Source organism: Crotalus tigris, unplaced genomic scaffold (genome assembly GCF_016545835.1).
Source record: "Crotalus tigris isolate CLP2741 ecotype Arizona unplaced genomic scaffold, ASM1654583v1 scf7180000017614.5298720, whole genome shotgun sequence".
Taxonomy (NCBI): domain Eukaryota; kingdom Metazoa; phylum Chordata; class Lepidosauria; order Squamata; family Viperidae; genus Crotalus; species Crotalus tigris.
Genome location: NW_024096513.1, coordinates 94,063 through 112,315, shown reverse-complemented (window position 1 = coordinate 112,315; position 18,253 = coordinate 94,063). Strand labels below are relative to the sequence as shown.

General features: G+C 39.2%; 1 protein-coding gene and 2 gene segments (V, D, J or C); all 3 read right to left on the bottom strand.

Annotated features, from left to right (window-relative positions):
* Window positions 1-1,201: 1,201 nt before the first annotated feature.
* On the bottom strand, window positions 1,202-1,850 carry LOC120300400. The segment is given in 2 exon segments: window positions 1,202-1,578; window positions 1,740-1,850. Coding segments are annotated over 2 exon segments (435 nt in total).
* Window positions 1,851-4,645: 2,795 nt separating this feature from the next.
* On the bottom strand, window positions 4,646-5,242 carry LOC120300841. The segment is given in 2 exon segments: window positions 4,646-5,042; window positions 5,128-5,242. Coding segments are annotated over 2 exon segments (420 nt in total).
* A 1,857-nt stretch (window positions 5,243-7,099) lies between these two features.
* On the bottom strand, window positions 7,100-10,532 carry LOC120300392. Its single transcript, XM_039326345.1, has 4 exons — window positions 10,411-10,532; window positions 10,013-10,325; window positions 7,591-7,712; window positions 7,100-7,476 (listed from the first exon to the last, which is right to left on the bottom strand). Exons 1-4 carry the CDS (start codon window positions 10,454-10,456, stop codon window positions 7,100-7,102), a joined length of 858 nt encoding a protein of 285 aa, XP_039182279.1. The 5' UTR covers window positions 10,457-10,532.
* Window positions 10,533-18,253: the final 7,721 nt, after the last annotated feature.

Below are 18,253 nucleotides of genomic sequence, written 5' to 3'. Positions count from 1 at the left end.
ATTATCATGTATACGTTCTGTCTCTTCTATTTCCTTGCATCTCTTTGCAAACCACTTTTCTTTTCCCAGTCGAATTTTTCTTCTAATTGTTTTCTGGAATTCATTGTATTTTTCTTTGTTTTTATTTTTATAAGATCTTTTTTCATCCATGAGATGAAGAATTTCCTCCGTCATCCACGGTTGTTTCTTGTGGTACCCCTCTCTCTGTTTTGAATTTGTTACCTCTACTACTGCACTTTTAAATTTATTCCAGTTTGCTTCTACATCATCATCATTCAGGTTGTTGGTTTCCCTTAAATGATTTTCTAGTTCAGACATTGGAATTTCATATAACAACATTGCCCCCCAGTGTCAAAAATGAGGAGGTGAAGCATGGTCCTTGTTCTCCAGATTCTTTTGGTGCAGGTGTTTCCTCACAAGGAGAAATGGCAGTTTGGATGTTTAGAAGTTTCACCCTGAAGTTTCATTTCCAGGTTTCTCTGGTGAGACTAAAGGGTAATATTCCATTCCATGGTTGTTGTTGTTTTTTTCTGAAGATAGATCACCTTATAAACAGAGAAGTTGAAACTGGAATTTTCAAGCCATTTTCATCATCTTACTTTTTTTTCCAGCAAACTATTTAGATGAATAGAAGGAAACAGTCCTAAGCTTCCCACTAGAACAGGGGTAGTCAACCTTGGGTCTTTTATGAATCGTGAACTTCAATTCCCAGAATTCCTAAGCCAGCTGGCTCAGGAATTCTGGGAGTTGGTCCACGAGTCATAAAAGAGCCAAGGTTGACTACCCCTGCACTAGAAGGTGATCAATCTTCATTGGCTAATCAAGGATCTGGGACTCAATTTGTATTTATAATGTTTTCCCTATTTTGCATGTTAGATAAGTATGATAGTAAAATCCCTTCATTTTGTTTTCATTTCAGGGAAATATTTGAAATACCTCGACAACTTGTCTGTGGCAAACACCAATGAAAATTCTCAGCTTCCTGGTGAGCAATATACCTTCCTAAGCTATAAATAAAGGTTTAAATAAAACTACATAATTTATTTTATTGCCAAGGAATTTTCTTCTTTCCCCCAGAGAAATGCTAGTCAGGATCTCTTCAAATTGATTCAAGATCAGATTTTGGGTTTTGCTTGCTATGATGTAAATGTATGGGCTGCTTCTCTATTGGAGAGCACAGATCCAAACTTCTATGACTGAATCAATTTGGAGAACTGCTCAAAGGAGGAGAAAGTTCTTGGTAGGCTTCAGATTCACTTCCTCTCGCTGTGTATCTTGCACAGTAATAGACAGCTGTGTCCTCTGGTTTGAGGCTGTTCATTTGCAGATACAGCTGGCTTTTGGCATTGTTCCTGGAGATGGTGAAGCGTCCCTTGACAGATTCTGCATATTCTTGCTTACTGGCATCGTACCAAATAACTGCAATCCACTCCAGTCCTTTTCCTGGAGCTTGTCTCACCCAATGCATGCCATAGTTTCCAAAATTAAAACCGGACCCTTTGCAGAAAAGAAAGAGGGATTGTCCAGGTTTTTTCACATAACTTCCAGATTGTTCCAGCTGAACATTGCATTTAATACCTGGGAAAAAAAATAAATATTGTTACATTCATTCATCTTTAGACTGTATGTGTATGCATGTATGTATAGTTACAGTTGTAACTTAAGTATAGTTACAGTTGTAATTATAGTTGTACTTGTAGATGTGTAGAGAGAGAGAGAGAGAGAGAGGAAAACATCACCTGGAAACAGAGATGAACTGAAAATTAACTGCAGTAGAAGAATAATACTATGACTCATTTTGGAGGGAAGCAATATGGTTGTTGCATGAAAATTGGTCAAAATGATATGTGAGGTAGCTTTTTCTGGAGATTTTTCAGCAAAGATTTTTAAACAGGAAGCCTTCCCTAAATTTACATAGTGATTATAATAAAGAGGGCAACCCTTCTATATAATGTTAGAAGCTCTTTACTCAAGTGTTGGAAATACAGCTTCCTCTAACATTCAAAATAAAGTTCTGGGGAAGAAACAACTCAGAATATTTTGAAGGTCCAAAATGATTGAGGGCCTTTCATCATAGTTCCAGGAAAATGTTCTCCAATCGTCCTTGACTCAGGAAAATAATCCTGTCCCCTGGAAGTTGAGTCACGGCACTTGGACACGAAGAAGCGATGAAAGATTTTAAGTCAAAAAGAAAAGAAGTCCAGATGCCATGACTCAACATCCTGACAACTCTAACTGGATGACTGAGAATCTTCATTGACATATCTCCTGGACTCCATTTCTTGCCTCAACTTTCCCAGCCATTTATGTCTCTAAGACCTTTGTCAAGAGTTGTGCCAAACTTTTGCAAATGAAGGCAAATATAGGTGTCCCAGATTGGATCCTGCCAGCCTTTTCTCCAAAGTAATGGATGGCCAAGTCTGAGTGAACACCCTGGAGTTTTCCTTTGCAGAATTTGAAATAAAAAAGAAAATACTATTTTAACACCACTATAGCTGAGGATAACTCACATCTATCTCATTCACAGAGATAGGCTGAGATGAAGACAGTAAAAAAAAAAAAAGGTTGTTTGTCCCATGGGAGTGTGCAGATGATAAACGAGCTTCAAAGTTTGTCCCTGGTAAAATTGTTCCTAAGTACAATTCCATCACTATGTACACTGGACGCTTTTTGATCACTTCTTATCACTTCATTTGACTTAGCAGGGGGTTGGACTAGAAGACCTTCAGGTCCCTTCCAATTCTATTGTTCTGTTCTGTTCTGTTCTGTTCATTAAACCAGAAACTCAAACCAAATATATCGCATACATAGTCCTTACAATAGAATATTGTTTTATCTGTATCAAAATAAATATAATAGTCATTATCTCCATTAAAATTATAGACTTCTTTACAACAAATTTTGAGAATATGCTTGTTGTTGTTAAGTGCGAAGTCGTGTCTGACCCATCGCGACCCCATGGACAACATTCCCCCAGGTCTTCTTGTCCTTTACCATCTTCTGGAGTCCATTTAAGTTCATACCTTCTGCTTCAGTGACACCATCCAGCCACCTCATTCTTTGTCGTCCCCTACTTTTATTGCCCTCAATCTTTCCCAGCATTAGGCCCTTCTCCAGTGAGTCCTTCCTTCTCATTAGGTGGCCAAAGTATTTGAGTTTCAACTTCAGGATCTGGCCTTCTAAAGACCAGTTGGGGTTGATCTCTTCTAGGACTCACTGATCTGAATGCCTTGCAGTCCAAGGAACTCGCAGGAGTCTTCTCCAGCACCATAGTTCAAAAGCCTCAATTCTTTGTCGCTCAGCCTTTCTTATGGTCCAACTTTCACATCCATACATTGCAACTGGGAAAATCATGGCCTTGACTATATGCACTTTTGTTGGCAGAGTGATGTCTCTGCTTTTTAGAATCCTGTCTAGATTTGCATAGCTTTTCTCCCCAGGAGCAAGCGTCTTTCAATTTCTTCGCTGCAGTCCCCATCTGAAGTGATCTTGGAGCACAGGAAGATAACATCTGTCACTATCTCCATTTCTTCCCCATCTATTTGCCAGGAATTAAGAGGGCTTGATGCCATGATTTTGGTTTTCTTAATGTTGAGTTTCAAGCCAACTTTTGCACTCTCCTTTTTCACCCACATCGAGAGAGACATGGTTAACTATTAGTACATAGGACAACTGAAAGGATTTCATTTGAGTAAATGTATATCTTGCTTTGCAATGTGAACATTCTGGGGATAATTTTATTTGCCTGCATACCCAAAGTTGCAGATCTATAAGACAAGGCAGACAGATTTCCCCACTTTTATTTCCCTGTGAAGCAAGGTGCTTAGGGATTCCAGTTGTTCTCATCCCCAGAAGTTAGTGAGAGATAACCCAAGTCAAGACACTCTTCAAAATATTCAGAGAGCTTCTAGGAGGGAAGGTTTGCAATGTCCAATATTTAGCTCTCATCATCCCAGTTGAGGGGATAGAGCTTGGATTAAGGAGACTGAATACATATTAATGTATAAATGTAGAAGAAATAAAAAAGGAGTAACATACTGTATACAATGGAATTAAACTGAGGAGAGTTATCAATACTGAAAAAAAAATGGACAGAACTGCAAAACATAAAAAGGATGAATTGTAACCAGAGATTGCCACAAGAAGTTGGCACAAAGAAGAGGGAGTCAAGCTATTCTCCAAACCCCCTGAGGGCAGGAGAAGAAGCAATGGATAGAAACTGATCAAAGAGAGAAGCAACCTAGAACAAAGGAGAAACTTGTTGACAGTTAGAACAAGTAATCAGTGGAACAACTTGCCTCCAGAAGTTGTGAATGCTCCAACACTGGATGTTTTCAAGAAGAGATTGGACAACCATTAGTCTGAAATGGTATAGGGTTTCCTGCCTGAGCAGGAGGTTGGACTAGAAGACCTCCCAGGTCTCTTCCAACACTATTATTCTACTCTATTCTGTAGGACATCAATCCATGTTTCTACCTTTAAATAAATCTAAACTTTTTAAAAAGTACCCAGTTTCAAATACTGACCGCAGATTGTTTCTTTTTTCCCTACCAAACTGTCAACCAGGTTCCACACTGCATATTCCAAGACCAGTCCTGCACTTCCACTTGCCATCATGGAGATTTATTGGCTGCTCCAATTTTACAAATTTAACTTTCTGTAAGGAACTCAATTTGAACAGCTGCTCTGATGAGAAGGTTCTTGCTTGGCCTCAGATTCACTTCCTCTCACTGTGTCTCTAGTACAGTAATAAACTGCCGTGTCTTCCAGTTTCAGACTGTCCATTTGCAAATACAGCTGGCTGCGGGAATCATCCCTGGAGATGGTGAAACGTCCCTTGACTTTGTCCGAGTAGTTAATCGGAGATGAGGATGTACCTATCTCTGCCACCCATTCCAGTCCTTTCCCAGAAGCCTGTCTCACCCAGTACATGTAATAGCTGCTGATGGTGAATCCAGAGGCTTGGCAGGAGAGACGGAGGGACCCTCCAGGTCTTCTCACATCCCCTCCAGATTCCACCAACTGGACCTCAGAATGAACACCTAAAAAGAAAGGTGTATCAATACACTCTCCAGTATACAAGAATTAAAATGGAAACAACTGAATACCTAGAAAAGAAACAATTACCTCTGAGGAATGCTAGTAGGGATACCATGTTTAGCCACAGAATCATATTTGCACCCTGTAATGAATTGAGAGGAGCTAATAGGATAGAATTCAGTAAAATGCACAACTTTGTGTTGCTGGGTGTAGCCTTAAAAGGAAAAGCAACTGGCTCCTTTAAAGGGGAAATTGTGACTCGATTTACATATTGGTTGAGATAAAAGTGTTCCTCGGTGCATTCAACTTATAGTTTCCTTGCCCAATACCCTACAATGTTGATTTTTACATAACTTTTCAGTTTTAAGAAAAGTGAAAGCAACCTTTACGTTAAAATAATTTAAAAAATTGCAAAATAAAGTAAATTGCACTATCCTATAAAGTTGCCAAGAGTTGCACATGAGTAAATGGTTAAAACAACAACAATTAAAACAAAGACTTGGAACATGTCACCCCCTATGAAAAGTGATTCAAGATTATAGATTATGAACGTCCACTGAGAATTTTTGAACGAGACATGAACATGAGAAGAACAGCTCATCTAAGATTAGAAAACGTTTTACATTCCCCACCCCTTAATATTTCTTTTTGAGAAAAAAAACCTAAAAGAACGATGCATAGGTCAAGACACAAGGCACAACTTATAAGTTAGGCCTCAGTTGGAGAAATGGGAAAAGGACTGATTTCAGCCTGTAGAATGTTCTCTGCTTATTAAATTGGGTTTTAATTTGACAATTGTATAAATATTTGTTGTGGTTGCTATTTTGTCATTTTGTGTAGTGTTTTCATCACTAGTTAGTTGCTCAGAGTTGATTTGCCAAGATGGGCAATCATACACATTGAAACAACAACAACAACAATAACAATAATAATGGCAAGAATAATAGTAATAGCAATTGTAATAAAAATGTCACCAAAACATTTTCTGCCGATTGAAAAATACTAATAAACAATTTTGTATTCCTAAATACAATTCAGTTTTGCCTTTTATATTTTATAAAACACAGCTGCTCAATGTGATATGTCTTAACGCTGAGCCTGTATATACATATTTGTTCTATTCCCTTCCCCACCCCCACCAGGTGCACAGAAATTGGAATTTCATGTAGCAACATTACCCCCCAGTGTCAAAAATTTGGAGGGGAAGCCTGTTCTTAATTCTACACGGAGATTCTTTTGGTGCAGGTGTTTCCTCCATATGTGAATGGCAGTTTGGATATTTAGAAGTTTCACCCTAAAGTTTCATTTCCAGTCTTCTGCCATGATACAAAAGGACAATATTGCATTCCATGTTATTTTTTTCCCCCTGAAGATAGATCACCTTCTAAATAGGAAAGATGAAACTAGAATCTTCAAGCCAATTTCATCATCTTACATTTTCTTCCAGCAAACTATTTAGATGAATAGAAGGAAAGGATCCTAAGCATCCCACTAGAACAGAGGTCTTCAAACGTGGCCCTTTTATGACTTGTGGACTTCAAATCCCACAATTCCTCAGCCAGGCATGCTGGTGGAGGAATTCTGGGAATTGAAGTCCACAAGACATAAAAGGGCCAAGTTTGAAGACCCCTGCACTAGAAGGTGATCAGTTTTCATTGGCTAATCAAGGATATGGAACCGGATTTGTATTTACGAGGTTTTCCCTGTTTTCCATGTTAGGTGAGCATGATAATAAAATCCCTTCATTTTGTTTTCATTTCAAGGAAATATTTGAAATACCTCAACACCTTGTCTGTGACAAACACCAATGGTAATTTATTTTATGAAAATTCTCAGCTTCCTGGTGAGTAATATACCTTCCTGAGATATAAATAAAGGTATAATTAAAACTACACGGTTCATTCTATTGCCAAGAAATTTCTTTCTTTCCCCCCAGAGAAATGCTAATCAGGTTCTTTTCAGATTAATTCAAGATCAAATTTTGGTTTCGCTTGCTGTGATGTAAATTTATGGGCTGCTTCTCTGTTGGAGTGCATAAATCCAAACTTCTATGACTGAATCAATTTGGAGAACTGCTCAGAGGAGGAGAAAGTTCTTGGTAGGCTTCAGATTCACTTCCTCTCACTGTGTCTCCAGCACAGTAATAGACTGCCGTGTCTTCAGCTTTGAGGCTGTTCATTTGCAGATACAGCTGGCTTTTGGCATTGTCCCTGGAGATGGTGAAGCGGCCCTTGACAGATTCGGCATATTCTTGCTTACTGGCATCGTACCAAATAACAGCAATCCACTCCAGTCCTTTTTCTGGAGCTTGTCTCACCCAATGCATGCCATAGCTTCCAAAGTTAAATCCAGAGCCTTGGCAGGAAAGAGAGAGGGACTCTCCTGGTCTTTTCACATAACTTCCAGATTGTTCCAGCTGACCACTGCATTTAATATCTGGGAAATAATAAGTATTGTTAGATTCATTGATCTTTAGACTGTATGTGTATGCATGCACATACAGTCTAAGAGAGAGAGAGAGAGAGGGAGGGAGAGAGAAGAAAACATCACCTGGTAACAGAGATGAGCTGAAAACTAACTGCAGTAGAAGTATAATATTACTATTCATTTCTGCGGAAGCAATATGGTTGTTGCCTGCAAAATGTTCCAAATGACACAGGGTGTAGCTTTTTCTGGAGATTTTTGGGCAAAGACTTTTAAACAGGAAGCCTTCCCTGAATTTACATAGTGATTATAATAAAAAGGGTAACCCTTCTATAAAATGTTAGCAGCTCTTTACTCAAGTGTTGGAAATACAGCTTCCTCTAACGTTCAAAATAAAGTTCTGGGGAAGAAATAACTCAGAATATTTTGAAGGTCCAAAATGGTTTTCATGTGGAGATTGAGGGCCTTTCATGATGATTCCAGGAATATGTTATCCATTTGTCCTTGATTCAGGAAGACAATCCTGTCTCCTGGAAGTTGAGTTACGGCACTTGGACATGAAGAAGCAGTGAAAGGTTTTAAGCCGAAATGAAAAGAAGTCCAGATGCCATGACTCAACATCCTGAGAACTCTAATTGGATGACTGAGAATCTTCATTGACATTCTCCTGGACTCCATTTCTTGTCTCAACTGTCCCTGCCATTTCTGTCTCTAAGACCTTTGTCAAGAGTTGTGCTCAGTTGCCAAACTTTTGCAAATGAAGGCAAATATAGGTGTCCCAAATTGGATCCTGCCAGACTTTTCTCCAAAGTAATGGATGGCCAAGTCTGAGTGAACAGCATGGAGTTTTCCTTTGCAGAATTTGAAATAAAAAAGAAAATACTATTTTAACACCACTATTGCTGAGGACAACTCATATCTGTCTCATTCATAGAGATAGGCTGAGATAAAGACAGTAAAAAAAAAATTGTTTGTCCCATGGGAGTGTGCAGATGGGAAAAAGTCCTACACAGAATAACATAAACGAGCTTCAAAGTTTGTCCATGGTAAAATTGTTCCTAAGTACAATTCCATCTCTATGTACACTGGACGCCTTTTGATCACTTCTTATCACTTCATTTGACTTAGCAGGGGGTGGACTAGAAGACCTTCAGGTCCCTTCCAACTCTATTCTATTCTATTCTATTCTATTCTATTCTATTCTATTCTATTCTATTCTATTCTATTCTATTCTATTCTATTCTATTCTATTCTATTCATTAAACCAGATGCTCTAACCAAATATACCTTGTCCATAGTCCTTAGAATAGAACATTTCATGTCTCTCCAATTTCTTCTTTTCTTTAGACTAGCCATACCCAAGTCCCATAGCCGTTCTTCGTATGTTTTAGTCTTTCATCATCTTAGTTGCTCTTCTCTGAATTTTTTACACTATCTCAACATCTTCCTTCTGCTATGGTGACCAAAATTGGCTGCAGTATTCCAGGTGTGGTCTTACTAAAGTTTTATAAAGTAGTACTAATACTAATCTTGATTCTATGCCTCTGTTTATACAACCCAGGATTGTATTAGCTATTTTGGTTGTTGCTGCACACTGCTGACTCATAGTCAAGTGATCGTCCACTAGGACTCAAAGGTCCCTCTCACAGCTACTATTTTTAAGCCAGGTCCCACCCAATCTGTATTTGAACCTTTGGTTTTTCCTGCCTAAATGTAAGACTTTGCTTTTTTCCACATTGAAACTCATTTTACTGGATAGGGCCCATTGTTCAACTTTGTTAAGATCTTTTTGGATCCTGAGTTTGTCTTCTGCCAGTTTGGTGTCATCTGCAAATTTGATGAGTTCTCTTTCATTTCCCTCATCTAAGTAATTTATGAAGATACGAGTACTGGGACTAAGACGGAACCCTGTAGTACCACACTAGTTACTTCTCTCCATGTGGATGTAGTGCCATTGAGGACTACTCATTGAATATGGTTTGTCAGCCAGCAACAGATCCATCTGGTGGTGATGTTGTCTATTCTACCTTTTCCTAGCTTATCAAGGAGTAGGTTGTGGTCTACTTTGTCGAATGCCTTACTGAAATCTAAGTATACTATGTCCGCTGCATTTGGCTGATCTACTAGTTTGGTCCCTACACCTTGCCTCCAGAAACCGTGGACACTCCATCACTGGAGATTTTTAAGAAGAGACTGGACAGTCCCTTGTCTTCAATGGCATAGGTTCTCCTGCTTGAGCAGAGGGCTAGACTAGAAGACCTCCAAGGTACCTTCCAGCTCTATTCTACTCCTACCTTAAATGAATTTTAACATTTTTAAAAGTACCCAGTGTCAAATACTGACCATAGATGGTTTCGTTTCTCCCTACCAAATTGCTAACTAGATTCCACACTTCTTATCCTAAGATCAGTTCTGAGCTTCCATTTGCCATCATAGAGATATATTGGCTGCTCCAATTATACAAATTTAGATTTCTGTAAGAAATTCAATTTGTACAGCTGTTCGGATGAGAAGGTTCTTGCTTGGTGTCAGATTCACTTCCTCTCACTGTGACTCTCTTGCACAGTAATAGACAGCTGTGTCCTCTGGTTTCAGATTGTTCATTTGCAGATACAGCTGGCTCCGGGAATCATCCCTAGAGATGGTGAAGCGTCCCTTGACTTTGTCTGAGTAGCTAATCGGAGATGAGGATGTACCTATCCTTGCAACCCACTCCAGTCCTTTCCCTGGAGCCTGTCTCACCCAGCCCATGTAATAGCCGCTGAAGGTAAATCCAGAGGCTTGGCAGGTGAGACGGAGGGACCCTCCAGGTCTTCTCACATCCCCTCCAGACTCCACCAACTGGACCTCAGATTGGACACCTAAAAGGGAAAGTGTATCAAAAAGCTGTCCTGTATACAAGAATTAAAATGGAAACAGCTGAATACCTAGAAAGGAAACAATTACCTCTGAGGAATGCTAGTAGGGACACCATGTTTAGCCACAGAATCATATTTGCAACCTGTAATGAATTGAGAGGAGTTGATAGGATAGAATTGAGGAAAATGCACAACTTTGTGTTGGTGGGTGTAGCCTTAAAAGAAAACCAATTGGCTCTTTTAAAGGGGAAATTGTGACTCGATTTACATATTGGTTGAGATAAAAGAGCTAGTCAGAGCATTCACCTTATAGTTTCCTTGCACAATTCCCTACAGTGGTGATTTTCACATAAGTTTTCAGTTTTAAGAAAAATGAAAACAGCCGTTACATTAGAATAATTAAAACCATTGCAGAATAAAGTAAACTGCACTAGCCTATAAACTCACCAAGAATTGCCCATGACTAAATGATTAAAACAATAATTAAAAGAAAGACTTGGACAATGTCACCACTTCTGAAAAGTGATTCAAGGTTGCAGGTGATGAACTTGGACTAAGAATGTTTGAAAGAGACATGTTATAGGTAGAACATGAGAATAGCAGCACATCTAAGGTTAGAAAAGATTTTACATTTTCTTCCCCTTTAATATGCCTTTTGAAAAAAAACCCAAAAGAATGGTGCATAGGTCAAGAGACAAGGCACAACTTATAAGTTAGGCCTCGGTTGGAGAAATCAAAGAGAAAATGACTGGTTTCAGCCTGTGGGAAGTTCTTTGCTTATTAAATTGGATTTTAATTTGACCTTTGTATAAATACTTGTACTGCTTGATATTTTGTTTCTTTGTGTTGTGTTTGCATCAGTAGTTAGTTGCCCAGAGTTGATTTGCCAAGATGGGTAGCCATACTCATTGAAATAATAATAATAATAATAATAATAATAATAATAATAATAATAATAACAACAACAACAATAATAATAATGGCAAGAATAATGGTAATAGCAATTGTAATAAAAATGTCACCAAAAACATTTTCTGTAGATTGAAAAAATACTAATAAATAACTTTGTATTAAAAAAAGCAATTCATTTTTGCTCTATATTTTATAAAACACAGCTGCTTCACACTGAATTTATATATATGTGTGTGTGTGTGTGTGTGTGTGTGTGTGTGTGTGTGTTGGGTGGAACACCCGGTCTTCCAAATGTAAAGCAATCTTCCAAATGTAAAGATGTTCTAGAAGCATCTTTTGCAGGCAGACATCACTACTGTGAACACTGTAAATGTCAGCCACAAAATTTTGAAAAAAAAAATTGAATATATATACATACATACATACATACATACATACGGGTTAAAGACCCAAGTGCCGTGTGATAGGGTGAGCTCCCATTACTAGCTGCAGCTCCTGCCCACCTAGCAGTGTTCCGTGCTCCTTTGGCATATAGCCATGCTGGTCCCACGAGCGCAGAAATGTCTTTGGACAATGCTGGCTCCCTTGACTAAGAAATGGAGTTGAGCATTGCCCCCTGGAGTCAGAGATGACTGGACAAGGGAAGCCTTTATTATTTTTTACACATTATTAAAAGTTATACAAAAAAAAACTAAAAAAAAAAACTAAGAAAGACTAAGAGAAGCAACAAAAAAAAGGAAGAAGAAAGGGAAAGATAAAAGTGTATAAAGAGAGAATGAAAAGGAATAGAAAAAAGAAGCTTCTGACTACTTGTGCAGCAAATAGGTACATTAAGGATATTAACTCTTTATGTTTATAAAAAAGAGTACAGATTTTTCTATAAAAGGCTTCCTAATCAAAAATGTTTAATCAAACATAATCAATAGATGTTTAACCATCTTTCCAAGCTCTGTCATCTTCACTAAACAGTCCTCCACTATGCTCCATTTCTGAGCATATAATAGTCTAGCTCAGGCGTGTCAACTCAATTTCATTGAGGGTCACATCAGCATTGTGGTTTCCCTCGGGGTGGGTGGGTGGGTGTGGCCAAGGTGGATATGGCCTACTGGATGGGTGTGGATGGAGTGGGTAAGGCCTACTGGGTGGGTGTAATTTCAGCAGGCAGTGGGGCGCTCTCCTCACAGCACCGAGAGGTTGAGCCAGGAGGTGCAGAGCTCACCAACTTTGCACCTTGCTGCCTGCTGAAACTGGACAGGTTGGGAGAGGGCGACCTCACATTTCCTTTTGGAGTTGCGCCACCCAGCTCAGCCTCTCGGCACTCTGAGGAGAGTGCTCCGCTGCCTGCCAAAACCCCTCCCCCAGAGCCCATCAAGCCGGATATGTGAAATAGGCAAGGGCCATTTGCTGGCCACTTCCAGGTGATGGTGCATTTCTTCATTCCTCACAAAAGGAATGCATGCACCTAGGAGGTGGGACTGACGTGGCAGGGGCTGGTTCCTTGCTGTTTCCAGACATCCTTGTGGAGCTAAGACTGAATGTGTTTCAGCATATTTGGCCACCACAAAATTGTACATTGGTTCCTGGCCGGCCTGGGCCAGGCCAAGACAGTGGGGGCCGTTCCCTCACTGTTTCCACGATGGCTTCACAGGCCACATGAAACCACTTCATGGGCCGCATCCGGCACCCGGGCCTTGTGTTTGACATATCTGGTCTAGCTGCAGATACCATATGTAAAAACAAAGACCGTTTTCTAATTGCCTTTCCATTAGTCCAGTGGTTCTCAACCTTTCTAATGCCGCGACCCCATAATACAGTTCCCCATGTTCTGGTGACCCCCAACCACTTATACATCACCGGGTGCCAGGGGCGCTGGCCAAAGAAAAGGGGGAAAAATGGCAGACAGCCTTGTTTGGCGACCCCCGTGAAATGGTCGTTCGACCCCAAATGGGGTCCCGACCCACAGGTTGAGAACCACTGCATTAGTCCCAAAATAAAACTCTCTGGCTTCAATTCAATTTTAACATTTAACATCATGGGGATAGGTCCATGTATGTGTATACAGCATTTTTTTTTTTGCATGTCCATCAAACTTTATAAATATTCCCTTCCTTTATAAATGTTACTTTATACATTCTATAGCTTTGCTGGTGACAAACACCAGATAAATCATTTTGCTCAATTGCATGGTTAGGACAGTAGCCTTGGAGAGGTGAAATTTTCAGAGAGATTTTCAGTGAACTATTATGGAAATAATATACATAAAAAAGATCATGCCTCCAAAATAGAAAATAAATAAATAAATGAGATTTGTTTTATTCCCTACCAACCCCCACCCACGGGGTTTCGTGTGACAACATTGCCCCCTAGTGTGAAAAATGAGGAGGGGATACAGACGTATCCTCAAAATGTGAATGGCTGTTTAGCTATTTAGAAAGATTATCCTGAACTTTCACGTTTAACTATTAGCACATAGGACAGTAGAAATGATTACATTTGAACAAATGTATATCTTGCTTTCCAATGTGGACTTTCTGTGGCTGATTTTTATCCAAAACTACAAAGTCTACAAGATGAAACTGTCAGATTCCCCCCCCCACACACACACATTTTTATTTCCCTGTTAAGCAAGGTGCTTGAGGGATTTCACCTGTTTTCACTCCCAGTTGTTAGTGGAAGACACCCTTCTGTTTGGTATGAAGTTGTAGCTGAAGCTATCAAGGCAGGAAGACCGTCCAAAATATTCAGTCCCAGAGAGCTTCTAGGAGAGGAGATTTTCAATGACCAATGTTTACCTCCCTTGGTTCAGCCAGACCTTCAGGATTAAGGGAAGAAGAGGGAGTCAAGCTATTTTCCAAGGGGCCTGAAGGCAGGACAAGAAGCAACGGGTGGAAACTAAGCAAGGAGAGAAGCAACCTAGAACTAAGGAGAAACTTCCTGACAATTAGAACAATTAACCAGTGGAACAACCTGCCTCCAGAAGCGGTGAATGCTCCAACACTGGAAGTTTTTAAGAAGAGACTAGACAGCCATTTGTCCGAAATGGTATAGGGTTTCCTGCCTGAGCAAGGGGTTGGACTAGATGACTTTCAAGGCCCCTTCCAACTTTACTACTACGATTATTATTATATTAATGTAGGCAAAATGAAAAAGGAGCAACATATACAAATGAATTAAACCGAGGAGAGTTGTTAATACTGGGAATCAAAGAGGACTGAATTGCAAAATATACCAAGGATGAATTGTGGGACATAAGTCCATATTTGTACCTTTAAATAAATTTTAAGTTTTTTAAAGTACCCAGTTTCAAATACTGACCATAGATTTTTTTTTTCTTTCTACCAAACTGCTAACCAGGTTCCACACTGCTTATTCCAAGGCCAGTCCTGCACTTCCAATTGCCATCATGGAGATTTATTGGCTGCTCCAATTACACAAATTTAGCTCTCTGTAAGGAACTCAATTTGTACAGCTGCTCTGATAAGAAGGTTCTTGCTTGGCGTCAGATTCACTTCCTCTCACTGTGTCTCTAGCACAGTAATAAACTGCTGTGTCTTCCAGTTTCAGACTGTCCATTTGCAAATACAGCTGGCTGCGGGAATCGTCCCTGGAGATGGTGAAGCGTCCCTTGACTTTGTCCAAGTAGTTAATTGGAGATGAGGATGTACCTATCCTTGCAACCCATTCCAGTCCTTTTCCTGGAGCCTGTCTCACCCAGTGCATGTAAGAGTCACTGAAGGAGAATCCAGAGGCTTGGCAGGAGAGACGGAGGGACCCTCCAGGTCTTCTCACATCCCCTCCAGACTCCACCAACTGGCCACTAGACTTGACACCTATAAAGAAATGTTTATCAATAAGCTCTCCTGTATTCAAGAATTAAAATGGAAAGGAGTTGAATAGGAGAAAACAATTACCGTGGAGGACTGCTAGTAAGGACACCAAGTTTAGCCACAGAAGCATTTCTGCTCTGTGTAATGAATGGTAGGGAGTTGATCAGAAAGGATTCGGGAATGCGCACAAATTTTGTTGTGGTGGGTGTAGCCTGAAATGGAAAACCAGCCAGCTCTTTTAAAGAGGGAAATTGTGACTTGATTTACATGTTGGTTGACATAAAAGAACCCACCAGTGCATTCCCCTTGTAGTTTTCTTGCAGTCTTGGTTTAACTTTAAAACTTTTCCATTTTAAGAAAAGTGAAAGCAACCTTTAAATCAGAGTATTAAAAACAAAGACTTGCAAAATTTTACCACTTCTCCAAAGCGATTTAAGGGAACAAATCTTGAACTAAGGACATTTGAAAGAGGCATGTTAGAAAACATGAAAACAGCAGCACATCTAAGCTCAAGAAAGGTTTTATACATTTTTCCCTTTAAAATGACCTTTTGAAGAAACCTAAAAGAACTGAATGCAGACCAAGATCTTTTTTTTGTTTTAGATGCTACTTTGTGCAGTGTTTTTATCACCTGTTACTTGCCCAGAGTTGATTCGCCAAAATGTACAGCCATAAAAAATGAAATAATAACTGTTACAATAATAATGATAATAACAACTGTAATTAAAAATGTTACCAGAAACGCATAGTATAGACTATAATATAATAAACCAATCTTTGAAAGGATGGATGGATGGAGGGATGGATGGATGGATGGATGGTTGGATGGATGGATGGAGAGAGGAGGAGGGAGGGAGGGAGGGAGGGAGGGAGGGAGAAAGGAAGGAAGGAAGGAAGGAAGGAAGGAAGGAGGGAGGGAGGGTGGGAGGGAGGGAGGGAAACTTTAGAGTTCAGAATGAGACTGAAAAGAAACAGAAAAAAAGAATTTTGATATTTCTTCTACAGCAAATATAAGCACATTTATAATATTAACTGTGATTACAAAAAAGAGCTCATGTTTTTTCTATTATCCATTTTTTTTCTAATCATCAAAACCACAAATCATGACTGTATGTTTTTTCTGTTTCATGCAAAGTTTATAAAGAATTTTCTAACACAGAATTTTATTTTAGTGTGAAGATTCCATCATCTTCACTTTCTATCACTCCATTGTGGGTGGTGTTGAGTCTTTCCATTTGTGAGCATGTATTAGTCTCCCTGCAGTTATCATGTATAAAAGCAAAGTTTTATTAGTTTTTTTCTAGTCGGTTATGTATTAGTCCAAAGAGAAAACTCTCTGCTTTCAATTATAGTTTTATCCTCAAAATTTTCTGGATTATTGTACATATCTATTGTCATTTTTTAAAGCTTTTTTGCATGTTCACCAAACCTAGTAAAACATCCCTTTACATTTTTTTTTTCATTTCCATCAAAGATTTGAACTATCTTGACAGTTATTCTGATGACAAAACCAGAAATGATACACATCCTTTTATAAAAATTCACTGCTTCACAGGGAGGATTATAGCTTCCTGAGATGTGGAATTTTCTTGAGAGATTTTCAGGGAACAATTACAGAAATAATAACCAGTTATCACTCTTCCAAAATTAGACAATATCTGTTTAGAATTGACTTATTCCCTACTCCACCCTCATCCATAGGCCGTGGGGTTTTGTGTGTCAACATTGCCCTCCAGTGTCAAAACTGAGGAGAGGGCACATCTTACCAATTCTCTGAGGAGATTCTTTGGGTCCAGATGTTTCCTCATTATGTAAATGGCAGTTTGGATATTTAGAAAGATTATTTTGAAGTTTCATTTTCAGATTTCTGCCACGATACTAAAGGAAAAATGTTACATTTTTTTTCTCTCAGAAGTCAGATCACCTTGCCAACACGGAAGGTAAAACTGGAATTTTGAAGCCATTTTTCTTAATTACGAATAGAATAGAATAGAATAGAATAGAATAGAATAGAATAGAATAGAATAGAATAGAATAGTTAGTGGAGTGGACCGGAGTGGAGTGGAATGGAATGGAATGGAATAGACTAGACTAGACTAGACTAGACTAGACTAGACTAGACTAGACTAGAATAGACTAGACTAGACTAGACTAGACTAGAATAGAATAGAATAGAATAGAATAGAATAGAATAGAATAGAATAGAATAGAATAGAATAAGCGCAGAAGGAGATTCAGAAGAAATTGAAAACTTGGAGGTCATCTAGTCTAGCTCCCTGCTGAAGCAGGAGAACCTATACCATCTCAAACAGGTGACTGTCTAGTCTCTTCTTAAAAATCTCCAGTGATGGAGTGCCCACAATTTGTAGAGGCAAGCTATTCTACTGGCTAATTGTCCTCACTGTCAGGAAGTTTCTTCTTAATTCCAGTTGCTTCTCTCTTGGTCAGTTTCCAACCATTGTTTCTTGTCCTTTCCTCTGATGCTTTGGAGAATAATGGGACCTCCTCTTCTTTGTGGCAGCCCCTCAAATACTGGAATATTGCTGTCTAGTCTCCCCTATTTCTTTTTTTCTTCAGACTAGCCAAACCCAAGTCCCATAGTTATTCTTTGTATGTTTTAGTCTCCAGGCTTTTGATCATCTTAGTTGCTCTTCTCTGAATATTTTTCCAATTTCTCAGCATCTTTTTTATGATATGGTGACCAAAATTGGCTGCAGTACTCCGGGTGTGGTCTTACAAGGGTTTTATAAAGCGGTACTAATACTTTGTGTGATCTTGGTTCTTTGCCTCTGTTTATACAACCCAGGATTGTGTTAGCTTTTTTAGTTGCTGCTGCACACTGCTGACCCATAGTCAAGTGATCATCCACTAGGACTCCAAGGTCCCTCTCACAGTTACTGTTTTGAGCCAGGTCTCACCCAATCTATACTTGTACATTTGATTTTTTTTTCTGCCTAAATGTAAAACTTTGCTTTTCTCTACACTGTAACTCATTTTGTTGGATAGGGCCCATTGTTCAAGTTTGTGAAGTTCTTTTCAGATCCTAAGTTTTTCTTCTGGGGTGTTGGCTATTCCTGTCAGTTTGGTGTCATCTGCAAAGTTCCCCTTCAATTCCCTCATCTAAATCATTTATGGATATATTGAAGAGTGTTGAGCCTAAGACAGAACCTTGTGGTACCCCACTGCTTAGTT